The sequence below is a fragment of the Natator depressus genome, chromosome 4 (genome assembly GCF_965152275.1).
Source record: "Natator depressus isolate rNatDep1 chromosome 4, rNatDep2.hap1, whole genome shotgun sequence".
In the NCBI taxonomy this organism is placed as follows: domain Eukaryota; kingdom Metazoa; phylum Chordata; order Testudines; family Cheloniidae; genus Natator; species Natator depressus.
This window is the reverse complement of record NC_134237.1, coordinates 105594145-105612611: the sequence shown is the minus strand read 5'-3', so window position 1 is coordinate 105612611 and position 18467 is coordinate 105594145. Positions and strand designations below refer to the sequence as shown.

The window sequence follows — 18467 nt, the reverse complement described above, 5'->3', positions numbered from 1 at the left end:
TAAGTGAGGTATGACAGCCAAAAGAACCACCCTCTCTCCTGACTGAGCAGCCAGCTTCAATCCCTATGACCACCTGTCTCATTAAAAAGCCAGCTGTATTTCTAGCACCGAGTCACTTTGCGCTAGGACATTCGCCCAGGTGCAGCTTTTGCCACCATCCCCTTTTGCTTTCTAGACTGAGGAGCGGGGTGGGCCCCACTAGCAGTGGGACACAGCCCTGAAAGAGGTCTGAGTGAGGAAGAAGAGATGGTGTTCTGCATGCGGAGATGGTTAAACAAACAGGACTTACTGCTGCCCTTCCTTCCTCTGGGGCACAAGGCACCAGTAGCTCAGGAAAAAAATTAGTCAGTTCCCATGTTTACATCTAATTTGGAACTGGTCAGTTTCCTGGGTTTCTTATTTCATCTCTTCACAACTGATGAAGTCCTGATTTCTTAGTTGACTGGCAAAGCTGCAGGCTTCAGGGAAACATGGTGCATCATCTCTCTGATTAGGGTCTTTAGGCCTATATTTTCGAAAGTTATTAGTGATTTTTGGGTTCCCAACTTGAGACACATTAAAGAGACCTGATTTTTCACAGGATGGGTTCTCAGTGCTTTTTGAAAAGCTGCCAAAATTGAGGCAACTGAAATTTGGAAACCGTAGGCCTTGTTGTTTCAGTTTATAACTTGAAAGGCAGCTATATGTTGTGTTGATCTCCATTTAAATGCTTCTATTATTATATGCACTGTGGTAGCACCTAGGAACCCTAGTCAAAGACACGGCTTTGCTGTCCTAGGTGCTGTACTAACATAGAACAAAAAATGGTCCTTGCCCCAAATAGCTTTAATATCTAATAAATAATAAATAATAATATTTTCACATCTGTATTACATATAGCATCAAATATTTTGTGAATCTAAAAGTCGTGCCCTCCCTTTTTTATTTTTCAGATTTCCCATATCCTTTTTCTTGGGTAACCGGATACCTGGCAATGCTTGTTGGAGCTGGTATGACGTTCATTGTTCAAAGCAGTTCTGTTTTCACATCTGCTATTACGCCACTTGTTGGTAAGTTCTTTGGTCTTTTATTTCGAAAGCCTCATATTTTATGTTTTTCAGTCCAAAATATTCAGTCCTATTTTCATCTTCTAGGTATTGGTATTGTAAGCATCGAGCGAGCTTACCCCCTTACGTTGGGGTCTAACATTGGTACGACCACGACGGCTATACTTGCTGCTTTAGCAAGTCCAGGCAGTACATTAAGATATTCATTACAGGTCAGTATAAATCATGCTTATTATTACTTACAGATTGAAGTCAGTGAGAATTTTGCCAGAATAAGGAGGATTAAGACATAAGGAGGATTTACCTCTAATGATGCTGGTGTACAAATATCCCATACTAGTACCAGACTATGGCCTTTCAAACCTGAGCTCTTCAGGTTATTAAGGGTCACTCATCAGTCTCTCATACTGAGGCCAGAGCAAAAAGGTACATTAAATGTTCACAGAATTCTGTTATGTAATGGCTTTCCTGAGATTTTCTTGATTCTGTTTATAGATTTTCAGAAATGAAAGTCTGAAGTTAGGTTCCCGAAGTCAGAATGTAGACATCTACACTGATGGCCTATTTTCAAAAATGCAGAACACCACATAGCTCCCATTGACTTCATTGTTGGCTCAGCCCTTGTGAAAAGCACACCGCTGATTTTAGGAGCCTAGGTTTGGAAACCTATATTTTAAAATGGTAAATGACTTTCCAGGTATATGGTGATGTCTGAATTTACCTTTCTACGTCAAGGGGGAAAATGGTAATGAGGTCTTCTCTATAACCAGTATCAATGCATTTCAATAACTCTAATAAACTGATTGGGTTATTGACATACATATAAAACACGGAAATCACCACAGTAGTCATTTTATTACCTCCACACAAGATTAAGCAGCGGCAATCTCAAGTTGGGCTAAGTCCAGTTAAGTTGATCTCATGTTAATTAATCATTTTATGACAGCCTTTAAAAAACAAAACCATGTGTTTGAATTAGGGCTGTCAAGAGATTAAAAAATTAATCGCAATTAATGGTGCAATTTAAAAAATTAATTGTGAATAATCTCACGATTAATTACACTGGTAAACAATAATAGAATACCATTTATTTAAATATTTTTGGAAGTTTCTTACATTTTCAAATATATTGATTTCAACTACAACACAGAATACAAAGTGTACAGTGCTCACTTTGTATGTATTATTAATTACAAGTATTTGCACTGTAAAAAAAACAAAAGAAATAGTATTTTTCAATTCACCTAATACAAGTACTGTAGGGCAATCTCTTTATCATGAAAGTTGAATTTACAAACATAGAATTATGTATAAAAAAACTGCATTCAAAAATAAAACAATGTAAAATTTTAGAGCCTGCAAATCCACTCAGTCCTACTTCTTGTTCAGCCAATCGCTCAGACAAGTTTATATACATTTTCAGAAGATAATGCTGCCCACTTCTTGTTTATAATGTCACCTGAAAGTGAGAATAAGCATTCTCATGGCACTATGATAGCCAGCTTCGCAAGATATTTACGTGCCAGATGTGCTAAAGATTCATATGTCCCTTCATGCTTCAACCACCATTCCAGGGGACATGTATCCATGCTGATGACGGTTTCTGCTCGATAACAATCCAAAGCAGTGTGGAGTGACGCATGTTCTTTTTCATGATCTAAGTCAAATGCCACCAGCAGAAGGTTGATTTTCTTTTTTGTGGTTCGGGTTCTGTAGTTTCTGCATCAGAGTGTTGCTCTTTTAAGACTTCTGAAAGCATGCTCCACACTTCGTCCCGCTCAGATTTTGGAAGGCACTTCAGATTCTTAAACCTTGGGTCGAGTGCTGTAGCTATCTTTGCGTTTTGTCAAATCTGCTTTGAAAGTGTTCTTAAAATGAACAACATGTGTTGGGTGATCATGGGAGACTGCTATAACATGAAATATGTGGCAGAATGCAGGTAAAATAGAAAAGGGGACATACAATTCTCCCCCACGGAGTTCAGCCACAAATTTAATTAACGCATTTTTTTTTAACGACCGTCATCAGCATGGAAGCATGTCCTCTGGAAAGGTGGCTGAAACATGAAAGGACATATGAATGTTTAGCATATCTGGCATGTAAATATCTTTTGACACCGGCTACAACAGTGCCATGAAAATGCCTCTTCTCACTTTCAGGTGACATAGTAAACAAGAAGTGGACAGCATTATCTTTTGCAAATATAAACAAACAAGAAGTAGGACTGAGTGGACTTGTAGGCTCTGAAGTTTTACATTTTTTTGTTTTTGAGTGAAGTTATGTAACAAAAAAAAATCTACATTTGTAAGTTGCACTTTCACCACAAAGAGATTGCACTACAGTGCTTGTATGAGGTGAATTGAAAAATACTATTTCTTTTGTTTATCATTTTTACAGTGCAAATACTTGTAATAAACAATATACACTTTGATTTCAATTACAACACAGAATACTATATGAAAATGTAGAAAAATCCAAAATATTTAATACATTTCAATTGGTATTCTATTGTTTAACAGTACAATTAAAACTGATTAATCGCAATTAATTTTTTTAGTTAATTGCGTGAGTTAACTGTGATTAATCTACAGCCCTAGTTTAAGTGTTAGTTTTAATCAAATAACAATTACTGAAGGGAAATAAGATAAGGGCAGGGATCTACAGATTTGGTCAGCAGACACTGGGCTTATTTTGCCCAAGCCCCTTCTTGAGGCTTTAGAAAGCAGGTCGTAGGGTTTAAGGCCAGAAGGGACCACCAGATCATCTAGGCTATGTCACTCTTAAACCTCTACAGCAGCTGTAGCACTGCAGCATACACACTTGCTGTGGCAATGGGAGGGTTTCTCCCATTGCTGTAGTTAATCTACCTCCCTGAGGGGTATTAATTTGGTTAACAAAAGAATTATTCTGTCAACCTAACACTGTCCACAGGGGGCGGTTAGGCTGACTTACGTGTGGCTTTTTCACACTCCTGAGTGACACAACTGGGTTGACTTAACTTTTTAGTGTAGACCTGGCCCTCGTCGTGTGACTTCCTGTATATCACAGGCCACCAACATCACCCAACACCCCCACGCTAAACCCAACAATCAAAATTAGATGAAAGTTCTGTAGCCCACAAGAAACTAAATTATTATCTGGCACAGGCAGAGAAGGGGGGAGACTGAGGTGTACCAATGCCGGAAGCCCTTGCCATGGTAGGGATTGATTGAGTGAAACATATTGAGATGATCCCAGCAAGTTAACTGCCCTCCATGCTGCAAAGGAAACCCGCCCAAAGTCACACTCTGACCTTGGAGAAAATTCCTTCCCAACCCCACGTATGGCAATCAGCTAGAGGCTGAGCATGTGAGCAAGCACCCGAGTGAGAGAATGCTCAGTGCCACCTTAAAGCACCGTCTGTCCAGTGTCCCATCTCTGATGCTTCAGAGGAAGGAGAAACAAAACCCTGAATACGTCGGGGTCACCCCTTCAGATGACCAACGGAAGACATAAACTGGAAGGGACCCCCAGGGCTGTTGAGTTTGGCCCCCCGCCATCACGAGCAACCCCATCATACAATCCTACTCATAAATTTATCCATCTCTCAAAACTAATTAACTTATTTGCTCCATAACTCCTATTGCGAGGCTGTTTCAGAATTTCATCTCTTTGATGGTTAGAAACCTTCTTTAAATTTCTGGCCTTAATTTGTTCATGGCCAGCTTATACCCATATGTTCTTTTGCCAGCACTGTCCTTTAAACTTAATAGCTCTTCACCCTCCCTAGTGTTTACGTCCTCTCAGACTTCATTTTGCTAGGCCACGCAAGACAAGCTCTTCCATTCTCCTCTCATAAAATAGACCCTCCATATTCCAGTCATCCTAGTAGCTCTTCTCAGCACCTGTTCCAGTTTGAATTAATTTTTCTTGAACATGGGTGACCAGAGTTTTACACAGTATTCCAGATGAGTTTTTACCAGTACTTGTACAATGACATTAATACTTCTCTATCTCTACTGGAAAAGTCTTGCCTAATACATCCTAGGATTGCACCTGCCTTTTTCGCAGCCACATACATGGTGGTGGCTCATAGTTATCCTGTGATCAACCAATACACTTAGTCTCTGTTGCTTCTAACTGATAAGCTCTGAATTTACAACAGAAATTCTTATTATTGGACCCTACCTTGCACTTTGTACTATTGAATTCCATCCCACTTCTATCACTCCAGTCTTCAAGGTTTGCCTGCATAATATTCAGATCCTCCTCTGTATTGCCAATACCTCCCACCTTTGTATCAACAGCAAATTTTATTAGCATACTCCTACTTTTTGTGCCAAAGTCATTAATAAAAATATTAAATAATATTGGCCCGAACACCAATCCTTGAGGAACTCCACTAGTAACCTCTCTGCAGTCTGATATTTCACCTTTCAGCACAACCCATTGCCTTCTCCCCTTTAGCCAGTTCCTTGTACTAATCTTCATCTTCTCTAATTTAACTAATAATTTTCCATGTGGTACCATGTCAGATGCTTTACTGATGTCCAAGTGTATTAGATCTGTTGCATTTCCCTTACCTAAAAAATCAGTTCTCTTCTCAAAGAAATAAATCAGGTTAGTCTGGCACACTTTATTTTTGGTAAACCCATGTTGCATTACATCCCCTTTTCCATTTACCTCCATGAATTTAATTATTCTTTCCTTCACAGTTTGTTCTAAAACCTTGGCATACCATATAGGTCAGACTAATAGCTCTGTAATTTCCCGGATCACTTATTTTCCCTTTCTTAAATATCGGAACAATGCTAGCTATTCTCCAGTCATACGGTACTACTGCCAAATAGATAGATTTATTAAAAATCTTTGCTCCTGGACTAGCAATTTCATGTGCCAGTTTTTTCAGTATTCTGGGATAGAAATGATCTTGTCTCCCTAATTTTAGATCATTAAACTCTTAAAGTTTTTCTTTCACCTGCAATGTGACAGTCTCCATTCCATATGCTCATTTCCATCAGCCGTACTGCCTTCATGTCCCTGTTCTGTATTATCATCCTTATTGAAAACTGAGGCAACATATTCATTTAGTTTTTGGGCCATGCCTAGATTTTTAATCTCCCCGCCCCCTCCACACCGCATAGTGGCCCAGCCTCATCCTTCCTTTTATTTTCATAACTAAAAAACCCACTTACTATTTATTTTAATTTTCTTGATGAGCTAATTCAACTTGATTTTTAGCAACTGACACTTTACTCTACATTTTTCTAACCTCAAAAATATAGTTTTCTTTGCTGATAAATCCTTTTTTCCATTCCCTGTAGGCTCTCTGCTTACTCCTAATAAGCTTTTTGAGGTGGTTTTTTTATCCAGTTGTGTCTGGAGCCTTTCCCTTGCTTTTTTCCCCTTGCTTGGGATGCAAATTGCAGATAGTTTTTGTGTACTTGATTTAAAGAATACAAAAACTTCCTCCACATTTAAGTCCTTGAGCTCTTCAGTCCAGTTGACTTCTCTAACTAGTTCCCTTAATTTCCCAAAGTCTGTCCTTTGACGAATGTCTATGTTGGAAATGTTTATTGGAGATGTCGGAAATCAGCAGATGCACAATCATGTGCTTTGGTCACATTAGGCGTACAGATGGAAATAACCTTGAAAAAATTGTTGCGGAAGAAATAGTGGAGGGTCATCGTAGTAGGGAACTACCAGTGAGGAGATGAATACATGGTATGTGACAGATCACTGGAAGGTCAGTTTCTGAATGTGCAAAGACAGCAGTGGATGATGAAGGCTTCTAAAAGTTCTGCTATGATGTCACCGATATTCAGACATGAATAAATGGATTTTCTTACTTTACTGTCTTTTTGAAATCATAAACCATAGCTGATTACCTGGTTTTAATTGTCCTTCCATTTAGTTTAAACCGAATCAACTCATGATCACTCCATCCAAGTCTAAAATTGCATCACCTCATGTTATTTCAGTAACTATTTATTGAAGAAAACTGTCGTCTATCACATCCAGCAATAAGTGGGCCCTACCAATATTAATAGCATTTATTCTCCAATCTATACCTGGGAACTGAAAGTCTCCCTTTATGACACAATTCCTAGTAATATTTATCTCTTACATTATTCAATATATTGCTGTCCATAACCAAGTCTGAAACAAGGGGTCTATTGCAGACCCATAAAACTATCCCAATAGAACCTCTTTTATAATCCTTCCCCAAAGTGATTTTGACCCAGTTTGTTTTATCCATATTGTCACTTATTCCTTTACAGTTTTCTGCATCATTTATGTACATCCCCCCCCCCCCCTCCATTTACCATTTACCTTATTTCTCTCTCTCCTAAACAGCACATACCTTTCAATATCTGTATTCCAGGGATGAGTGCTGTTCCACCATGTTTTTGTAATCCCTATAATATTCAGTTTGACCTCTTGCACCACTAGTGCCAGTTCCTCCCATTTTATTACCCAGACTCATTGCATTTGTGTAGATGCATCTCAGTTGTTTTCTTCAGACCTTACCCAGTTTTCTGGCTGGATTAGGTATAGTCCTTTAACTAACTGTTTCCCCTACCTGACTACTACTCCAATCAATATTTGTACTTTCTTTCTCCTCACTGTCCCTACTCTTACTTTCTAGTGTTCCTTTAACCCTGACTATATCTTCATTTAGCTGATTTTCCTCATCCTGTGTATTGAAACCAGGCGTGGAGATTGAATGAGTATCTTCCAACCTTCTCTCCTTATCTCCTAGTTGAAAACCCTTCTTATCAGTCATGCCAGTTTTGATCTCAGAATGTTAATATCCCAGGACTCAAGGGGATTTCATCAGTCAAGAAGAATCTTCTTTATGTGAATGCCTCTTACTGGTCAGTCATCCCCAAATTTCCTCATAATACCAATCCTTGAGCCATCTGCTGATCTTCATTATTTTTCATGCCTTCACTCGCCTTCTCTAGGGACTGGAAGTATTCCACTGAAGATCACCTGAGTTTCCACTTCATTAAGTGTCTTACTGAGCTGAGCATAATTGTCCTTGATCCATTCCATATAAAATTTATATCTGGGGATGGATATCTATAGAGACGCATACTGCTGTGTGGAAGGGACTCCTGTTTGGAAGTGTGTGAGCCGCTAGCACACACTAGCATGACCAGGAACAGCTGCTGGGGAGCCTGGTGCCCACCCCAAAGGGCAGGGTTGGGGGTGGTACAGCCATGCTGGAGGAGTTGCCGGGGCTGGGCACTGGCTCCTGTGAGCGGCGGCCTGGCATGCTACTGCTTTTGCTGCTGCAGTTCCTGGTAGAGCTCTGCAGCTCTGCAGATATCCGCTTTATATCCGTGGATATCCACATCTGGGGATATAAATTTTGTATCTGCACAGGGCTCTACCAATGTTAGCTAGTGACTGACTTTTAAACCTTGCCCACTAGATCATCACCATCCTTTTGTTAAGGGATATGAATGAGCACTGGCTCACGCCACAAGCCTGGAACAAAATATTCAAAAATCAAGACTACATCTCCAGACCACAAAATTGCCTCCTCTCAGACCACACTCCCACAAAACCTGCTGCTAACTGTTCACTCAAGAATTTCTTTAACCTTTGTATTTTAGGAAGTTTTTCCTAATGTCCAACCTAAACCGCCCTTGCTGCAATTTAAGCCCATTGCTTCTTGTCTTACCCTCAGAGGTTAAGAGGAACAATTTTTCTCCCTCCTCCTTATAGCAACCTTTTAGGTACTTGAAAACTGTTATCATGTCCCCTCTCAGTCTTCTCTTCTCCAGACTAAACAAACCCAATTTTTTCAATCTTCCCTCGTAGCTCATGTTTTCTAGACCTTGAATCATTTTTGTCGCTCTTCTTGGGACTTTCTCCAATTTGTCCACATCTTTGCTGAAATGTGGTGCCCAGAACTGGACACAATACTCCAGCTGAGGCCTAATCAGCACAGAGTAGAGCGGAATAATTACTTCTTGGGTCTTGCTTACAATACTCCTGCTAATACATCCCAGAAGGATGTTTGCTTTTTTTGCAACAGCGTTACACTGTTGACTCATATTTAACTTGTGATCCACGATGACCCCCAGATCCCTTTCTGCAGTACTCCTTCCAAGGCAGTCATTTCCCATTTTGTATGTATGCAACTGATTGTTCTTTCCTAAGTGGAGGACTTTGCATTTGTCCTAATTGACTTATTAGACTGCCGGAGTCTAAAGGCAGCACCTTATTTCCTTATAAGCCACACATTTTTTACATTAAAAAATTAGGTTTGTGTGCCCTTCTCATTGATTTGTACTTGTATCTTTTTTAGTTGAAAAAGAAATTGCTTGTTGATTGAGTTGGCTGGCCTTGTCCCCAGCATGCAGCACTGGGGTGAAGGGCTGCATGGTAGAACTACTCAGCAGAGCTGCGTGGAGGATGAAAGTTCTGTTTTGTGAAGGATTTCGAGATATTGAGTTTTGGCTTTGTTCCCAATCGGAGCAAACACCCAAAATTTCCAAATTCTCCACAATGGGAAATGAAAAATAATATATTGGGTCATTTGAAATGTTTCTTTTTGATTTTAACTTTTTGCATTTTTTATTGAAGTAAAAAAAAAATTAGATATGAAAAGTAGTTTGAAAACAAAAAATCAAAATGTTTTGTTCCAAAAATGTCAAAATGGGACATTTGTTGAAACCTTCCTCTCCCTCCCCGCAATGATATTCTGGCAAAATGGACCCAGTTTCATTAAGCATTTTGATGCTGATGGAACCACATATTCCAACAGAATCTGGTTCTCTCAGAGCTTCTCTGACCAGCTCTGTGTCTCATTGTGCATGTGGATGTGCTGTCCATTGTACACTTGTAATGACCTGACCCCATACTCTTGTTGTAGGCGCCCTGATTTCACTGGGAATTTTGCTAGTGTGAGAGTAAGGAATTAGACCCTTAGGCCAAGTCAGATGTAGCTTAGTTGTCTTATGTTGATGACTCATCAAAAACACACAGAAGTCTGGATATTTTCCAAACATTATCTTGATTTTTAATCATTATTAATAATTATGTAGTACCCACAGTGTGCATAGTGCTTCCCAGAACATAGACAAGACCTTATAACCTAAATCTAATCATAACTCTAAGTGTGATAATAGAGTAAGAGGGGAGCAAGGGAAGACAGAACACAGACTCTGAGGAAGATCATAGGTTTGTTGATATTTGGGACACAGTATTTAAAGGCACTCTAACTAACTGTTCAAAATATGCTTGCTTTCAGATTGCTTTGTGTCACTTTTTTTTCAATATTTCCGGGATTATTCTGTGGTACCCAATACCTTTCACCCGAGTACCAATCCGCCTCGCAAAGAGCTTGGGGAACATAACAGCCAAGTACAGATGGTTTGCTGTTTTTTATCTAATCCTCTGCTTCTTCCTGATCCCGTTGGCTGTGTTTGGTTTGTCGGTAGCTGGCTGGCAGGTCCTTCTGGGTGTTTGTGGTCCCATCCTACTCGCTTTGATTGTGGTGATTGTGATTAATGTTCTGCAGTCCAAACGGCCAAATATACTGCCTACAAAGCTCCAAAACTGGGATTTCCTTCCCAGGTGGTTACACTCCTTGAAGCCATGGGATAATGTGATAACTTCTGCACTCTCCTTCTGTGGGAGATACTGCTTCTGCAACAAGTGCTGCAAATGCTGCAAAGACAAGACGGAAGATGAGCTGGCCAGAGACAAGCAGGGAAAGGCTATGGCAGTTTATGATAACACAGTTGAATTGGCTGATGAAGAAAATTGTGTTACAAAGACAGAACCAGCAGTTGGTGATGAGAAAACCTACTCAGACAACACAGCCTTCTAGGAGGGGATCAATCTGTAATAGAAAAGATACAGTATAAGACAACCAATCTCTTGGAAATCAGCTTGGGCAGTATACTGAGGAATGAATGAAAACTCTGTTAGGTTCTTGTATCCAGTGGTATACTACTCATCAAGGAATGCAGTAGAACAAATTCTACAGGGTTCCCAGAAAGTCTAAGATCAGGTAAAAAGCTAAGGCTGGATTTTTATCTGGAGGATCTACTATATGATACATTAATTCAAGGTCAGCAGTACCAAACAAATAAACATTGCTATGCAGTCCCATTAGCAGAATGGCTCCAATGAGTTGAGAGATATGAACTTAAAAAAACCACTCTGGAATGTGCAGAACATTTTCTCCAAATTACAGGGATATTAAACCACACTCACCCGATGATCCCACAAAGTTTCTGGAAGAGGCAAAAAATCAGAAGAATGAAAATGTTTTCATATATTCATGTCCTGTAACGTTAGAGAGCTGAGATGCTGTATTTTGTGACTTCTAGCTAAAGGCTAACATGTAACAATTTTAAATTGCTGGTGCACTTGCCTTTTGAAAGTATAAATTGGTTAAGGATTGGGTGCCTACTGAAGGGCTTGCTGGAACCTCTTTACTAAACCATAAAACAGCCTTTTAAAATAGCGGTAAAGATTGGATTTAGAGCAATAAAAGTCCAAGGAAATTTGGACTTCAGCATTATGCCTACTGTGGGGTTTATGCTAAGATCACACGTTCTTAAAGAAATCTTTTAACATCTACTGTAGAGAAAATGTGTGTTAACTGTAACCATTTACAGCATGGCCTGAGTCAACTTAGTTGGAATCAACATAGTGCCTGATGTGAATTTGTACTGTCGGTATAATGCATGTGCATATTAGGAATCCAAATCTCTAATAAAAATCCATAGGTAAAGTAATCATACAGCACATGCTGGGAAGTCCCTTGTCCTCACTCTCTGTGGGTATTAATGTTTTAGTAAATGCCCATGAAGACTAGTCCACATCATGGACTGACAAACTGCAACATTTCAGAATGAGCCATTCTGAGTACTGCAAAGCCTTCAAAAATCAGTATGCTTTTGTTGGCTTTATGTAATTTAAAAATGACCAAATCATGGGAGATGCAGTGGGTGAGGGTTGGAATGTGTGAAGGTTGACAGTTGTGAGGGATGGAAAAATTACAACCCTGGCTCTCTGCTAATTTTTAGTTTTTATAGCTGAGTTATAAATGAGACTTATAATGGAAATGCTGACAAGACCCTTTCATTGTAGCATAGCTACTCAGTGCTGCTAAAATAGATTTACTTCTGAAACAAGTTTCCTATTTCCTTAATGTTATGTAATTTAATAGGCAGAACTCAGTTATTATGTAAATATGTACATTTTGAGGGTGAAAATAAGTTCTTCACATTTTTAAATTGACATGTTTACAAGTTGTGTAAAGTCTGCTTTTTCATACTATATTAAATTTTATTCAGGCTGAGCTTTTGATTTTTTCTGTATCTGTGAGCCAATGACAAGATGCTAAGCATAGTTGCGATTTGTACCTATTAGCCCAGATAGGATTTTCAAAAGGACTCAATGTAGGCCTAACTCTTCTTCTCTGGATCTCAATAGAGAGCTCAGAGTTAGGACCAGCCACCCCTATTCCTTTTTCTGTTTTCTTGATGTTAATGTTTGTTGAACTTTGTTGTCTTTGAACCACTCTTCTCAGATGAACAAGATCTCTATTCTGCCGCTGATATTTCTAATGTGCTCTCACATGTCTTTATAGGCTTATGTGCATTTCCTACTCTCAGCTTTTTGACTCATTAGAATAATATCTAGATATTCTTGTTAAATTCTGTCAGATTTTTGATAGACTAACTTTAAAATAGAAGAAGTTTCTTGCTTTTCCTTAGTCAGTTAACAGAGTGGCTCTTTATTTTAAATAAAAGCTTAAACAAGCCCTCTATCAAAACACCAGGGGTAGGTTAGGGAAAGCAGTTGCTACAAAGGAACTGGAGGAATTATGTTTAGGCATATGAGCGCTCTAGGCTCCTTTGTTGTAACTATTCTCCTGTCCTACATTCAGTTCTTGTTTATCCTTCTTCACTCTTCATATACGTTGTGTCACATGCCTTTATTTTTAAGCAGAACTCATGGATTTCAGTGGAGACATTTACTTAAAAACTGATAGCACATGTCCCAGCATATCCATTTCCAGACTCTAATAATTGCTATTTACACTTAATTTATAATTGTTCTAGTGTACAGCATTTTCATAAGTTATATCGTAAATGTCTTTATGTGATTGAGTTGTTTACATGCCATATTTGAAAACTATGCAATGTTTATCTATAATGTAAAAAGGACACACTGTATATTTTATAACATAGCTTTTAAAAATTGTATTTGTAACTATGTATACTTCATACTGTGGAGCCATGTTAGTGGCTCCATTGTTTAAGTTACATTGTGATTTGCTGCTAATGCAGGAGGTGAGTTCTTAAAATAAAGATTACAGTGTAGCTAAATATCTTCATATTATGTCTATAATACAGAAGGATGTTGAATTCTATTTTTCTAACCAGTTATGAATTTTCTGTGAAGAGTAACTGTTGAGCCACAAGGTTTCTAAAAATCATTTTTTTAAATTAGAGGCAATTATACAACCTCTTGGGATTCTGTACCATTGGCTTTGTAACCTGGGCATGAGTGTTCATCTTGCTCTAGTAGAGTGCAGTGCATTGAATAAAAAAATAAAGAGATGTTTAAAATATATACATTTACTTATATGCAGTGGTTGCCAATGGAAAAATAGTTCTGAGTCAAAGAGCTCTACTTTGAAACAGCAACGTGTAAAGGATATGGGGTTGTGCATCAGCATAGGTACAACAAAGGAAATCTTAGCAGGAATGTGCACCAACACAGATTTTCATAGAAGTGAACATGCTGCATATGAGGCATGCTGGAAGGGACCATGAGAGGTCATCTAGTCCAGCCCTCAGTGCTGAGGCAGGGCCAAGTTAAATCTAGAATATCCCTGACAGGTGTTTGTGCAACCTGTTCTTAAAAACATCTAATGCTGGGGATTCCACAACCTCCCTTGGAAGCCTATTCCAGAGCTTAACTACCCTTACAGTTCGAAAGTTTTCCCTAATAGCTAACCTAGAGCTCTCTTGCTACAGATTGAGCCTAGTACTTCTTGTTCTACTTTCAGTGGACCTGGAGAACAATTGATCACCATCCCCTTTATAACAGGCCTCAACGTATTTGAATACTGTTAACCAGTACCCCTCTCAGTCTTCTATTCTCAAGACTAAATAGGCCCAGTTCTTTTTAACCTTCCCCCACAGGTCAGGTTTTCTAAACCTTTTATCATTTTTGTTGCTCTTGACTCTCTCCAATTTGTCCACTTCTTTCTTAAAGTGTGGTGCCCAGAATTGGACACACTACTCCAACTGAGGCCTCTCCAGTGCCAAGTAGAGTGGGACAATTATTTCCTCTGTTTTACATAAGACACTCCTGTTAATACATCCCAGAACTATATTAGCCTTTTTTTTTTCTTTTTTTTTTTTGCAACTGCAACACTGTTGACTCATATTCAATTTATGATCCTACTATGGTAAGCCCCGGATCCTTTTTCATCAGTACTATCACTAGCCAGTTATTCCCTGGTTTGTAGTTGTGCATTTGATTTTTCCTTCCTAAGTAAAGTACTTTGCAGTTGGCTTATGTGGGCATGGGGATTTTCTGGCAAGTTTCTATGGGCTAGCCATAGTGAAAAGTCGGTATGGAAGAGTAAAGGGAAGATTGTCATAACACTCTTGATGCTTGATGGAGCGTTGGGCCTCTGCTGTCCTTTCCCCCGCACTGTGTGAAGGGGGATACATGCAGAACAGAATGTATTCAAGAAACACTGGCTTCTCTTTTTCCCCAGCTAAGGACCTAAGTGATTTGGCTTTTTAATTGGGCATGCATATCTGTTTTGCTCTTTCAGATTGAAAGAATAAGGAATTTAAAATGTGAAAAGAACCCAGACCTATTTAAGAATTAAAAATTGGTAAATTACAAAATTACAGCGTTCCATCAAATTAAAATACCAGCACAGAAACATTCCTTATTTGAAAATGGATAAATGTGCAACACTACACGAACAGCATTCTTTCAGAAATTAAAACAGTGGACGGCTTAGACACTTGGCTTATAATTTTTAACTTCCTCTATTAAACTAGAAATATTGAAATTCAGTTTGCCGTCGTCATGCCTTATGCCTGACTCCCCGTCCCTCATGAATTAAAGCACATCAGTGAAAACATGGATAGTGCCTGTAACGGGGTGGTTTGTTTGGTCAGCAGGCCAAGCAGTCTGGGCCTCCAACTCCAGCCTTTCTAGGGTTGCCAGGTGTCAAGTTTTTGACCAGAACACCTGGTCGAAAAGGGACCCTGGCAGCTCTGATCAGCACCGCTGACTGGGCAGCTAAAAGTCCAGTAGGCAACACAGCATGGCTAGGAAAGGCTCCCTGCCTGCCCTGGCTCTGCACAGCTCCCAGAAGCGGCCAGCATGTCTCTGTGCTCTCTAGGTGCAGGGGCAGCCAGGGGGCTTTGCGTGCGGTCCCCACCCAGTGAGCCAGCGCTGCAGCTCCCACTGGCCTGGAACGGTGGCCAATGGGAGCTGTGGGGGCGGAGCCTGTGGACGCGGGCAGCATGCAGAGCTCCTGTGGCCCCCAGGTGAAAGGGCCAGAGGATATGCCACCAGTTCCATGAGTGCACAGAGCCAGGGCAGTCAGGGAGCCTGCCTTAGCCCCATTGTGCCGCTGACTGGGAGATGCCTGAGGTAAGCACTGCCTGGCTGGAGCCCACATCCTGCACCCCAGCCCCTTGTCCCAGCCCTGAGCCCCCTCCTGCACCCCAAGCCCCTCATCCCTGACCCCACCCCAGAGTCTGCACCCCAACCCCCTGCCCCAGCCATGAGCCCCCTCTTGCACCCAAATCTCTCATCGCCAACCCCACCCCAGAGCCTGCACCCCAGCTGGAGCCCTCACCCCCTCCTGCACCCCAATCCCCTGCCCCTGGCCGGTGAAAGTGAGTGAGTGAGGGTGGGGGAGAATGAGCGACAGAGGGAGGGGGGATGTAGTGAGTGGGGAACAGGGCCTCAGAAGGGGTGGGGTAGGGGCGGGGCCTCGGGGAAGAGGAGGAGGAGGGGTGGGGCAAGGGTGTTCGGTTTTGTTCAGTTTTAGATAGTTGGCAACCCTAAGCCTTTCTGCCTGTTCCAGGTATCCCTGGCCATTGGATGAGGTGTTAGCTGGAGTGATCTTTGATGGTAACCCCTCATCCTGTCCTCCTTGAGGCTACAGGCATAGCTCTGGGGTGGGAAAGGGGACCTGAGTCCTCCCTCTGCAGCAGATTCCTGCCCTGGGCCCTGAAAGTTAAACAGCATGCACTGGCCTAAGTTTGGCCAGCCTGCTTGCTCGCTTTCCCCTGGGCCACTTCCTACTACCACTGCATCTCAGTCTGGGGCCTGGGCACAGTGGCATTAGTCTTTATTTCCAAACCCACACAGTCTAGGGCTGATGCCTGTTGCCTGCTCAAATCCTAGCCCACGGTTCCTCCTCCCTCCTGGAGAGCAGCTGGGGAGGTGGGGGGAGATTCATAGTCAGGTTCACCTAGGAGAACTTTCCTCTCCTATTGCTGCAGGGCAGTGCTCCTCCAGGAAATGGCCACCCACCTGGGGCTGCTGACGCTCTTTATCCTGGTATTCTCCCAGGAGCATGCTCAACAGTGCCTGAGGGGGAAAGGCCTCCCTGGGCCAGTATTGCTCCAGCCCTTCCTTTGTCTCTGCTTTAGCGTGGGGTTTGTAAAGCCCATCCCTGTGCTGTCCACCTTATGTGAACAATTTTCAAATCCGTTCTGGAAGTTCACTGAAGCCTCACTTTGGCAAAGCGTTTAAGTAAACACTTAACTTCAGGCAGGTGCTGCAAAGGGATCTAAAGACTCTTAGAATGAAGTTCAGCAAGGGACTCCTCATTGCTGCTCTTATCTCTGCACATTGCTGTACTCCTCTTTCATCTGTCTTCGCATCTGGACCACAGTGTTCATCATTCACCTCTGAGCTTTTGGCTCCTTTGCTGTCACTTTCAAGCGGACCCTTCTTCTCACCAGGATTATTTGGGAGGTTTACCTTCCCTTTCTTCAGTTTCCAGTGTGTCCTGACAATGTATTCATATCTAGAACAGAGCATTAAACTGAGTACATTTTAAAATCCAGGGGAAATTAAACACACTACTATCACTACTGCGGGTTAAACACTCCACTACTTAATTTCTCTCCTTGATTTCCATATTGGCAACCATGGAAGGAAATAGTTAAATGACTGTTTTTAGTCTAATCTAGTTCTGTTATTATACTGCACTCATCACAGTAGTATCAGAGCACTTTCCAGAAGTGCATTAAGCAACGTGACTATCTGTCGCATTCTCATTCATTCTCTTTCTCATCCTTTCCCTGGGGGAAATAGTGTTTGCAGTGCAGTGTTTTGTTTTGGAAGACTTTTTTTGTTTTTAAATATACATGCTTTCTATGTGTTTATTAGAGCTGGTCAAAAAAAATTTTGACTGGAGAGTTTTCTGGAAAATGCAGTTGTGTTGAAATCAAAACATTCATGGGCAGGATTAGCATTTGACAACATTTTTGATGGGGAAGTGTTGAAATGATTCACTTCAGCCATCTCAGTTTGATTAGTTTATATTTTTATTATTAAACATGAATTTAAATGTATAATTTACTATTTTATATTGTTTTGCCATTATTGAAACTGTGTGTTTTGCCATTTCTGAATTGACGTTTTTTCAGAATTTCTGTACCAAAGAAAATTTTGAAATGTTGACTTATGCCAATTCAGAACCAAAACAGGTTTTGATAAGTTGAAATTTCCTGAGAAATGGAACTTCTGTTTTTCAGTCAGCTCTAACGTTATATTAGAGAAGGCAAGACCAAAGAAGTGACCTAAGGTCAAGGTCACTGTTTTCTGTAAGAGGTGCAGCTAGAATAGGATTTTAAAACTCCCAGAACACTCACATTAAAAATGTGTAAAGCACCATGCAAGAAATGAATATTTGTAAAAATAAATGTGCACAATACATAGGACCACTGAAGTCAATACAGCTGGGCCAATTTATAAAGCAGAAAATTTGACTCTATGTTACTACAAAAAATGAATGGTTATTGAATAATACTGAGAACAAATCCACATGATTTGGTAGGTGTGTAAGCAAAGGGTGCTAAATATGAATATTGCAGATGGCATGGCCGACATTTAAGAGCATAAGGAGACCAGAAGAAAATCTCAGTCCACATTTCCATATAGGTACTGTAAGTAAGCAGCAATGCTGTGCTCCATATCATCCTCAATATGTCATTGATAGGGATTTGTTTCTATTCAGCGGGCATTTCTAGACATACCAAATGCCAATTGCTATAAATATTTTTGTCCATGTGACTGGCTGGCATTTTACTGTACATATCAACTCATGCAATGTATTTTTATAGGGAATATTCTGTGAATTGTAGCCTTCCCTTCATCACTTTACTCTGAAGGGGAACACATGCTCCA

General features: G+C 40.5%; 1 protein-coding gene across 4 annotated transcripts in view; it reads left to right on the top strand.

The window, feature by feature from the left end:
- SLC34A2 (solute carrier family 34 member 2) overlaps positions 1-18467 on the top strand; it is a 154319-nt gene that overhangs the window by 42694 nt on the left and 93158 nt on the right. For 3 of the 4 annotated variants that reach the window (XM_074951583.1, XM_074951581.1, XM_074951582.1), the window contains exons 11-13: positions 933-1049; positions 1134-1258; positions 10294-13642. In XM_074951583.1, coding sequence (XP_074807684.1) covers positions 933-1049; positions 1134-1258; positions 10294-10875 — 824 coding nt within the window. In that variant the 3' untranslated portion in view covers positions 10876-13642. Of the gene's footprint in view, positions 1-932; positions 1050-1133; positions 1259-10293; positions 13643-18467 lie in introns of those variants that run through there. The other variant, XM_074951584.1, reaches the window with a different exon arrangement.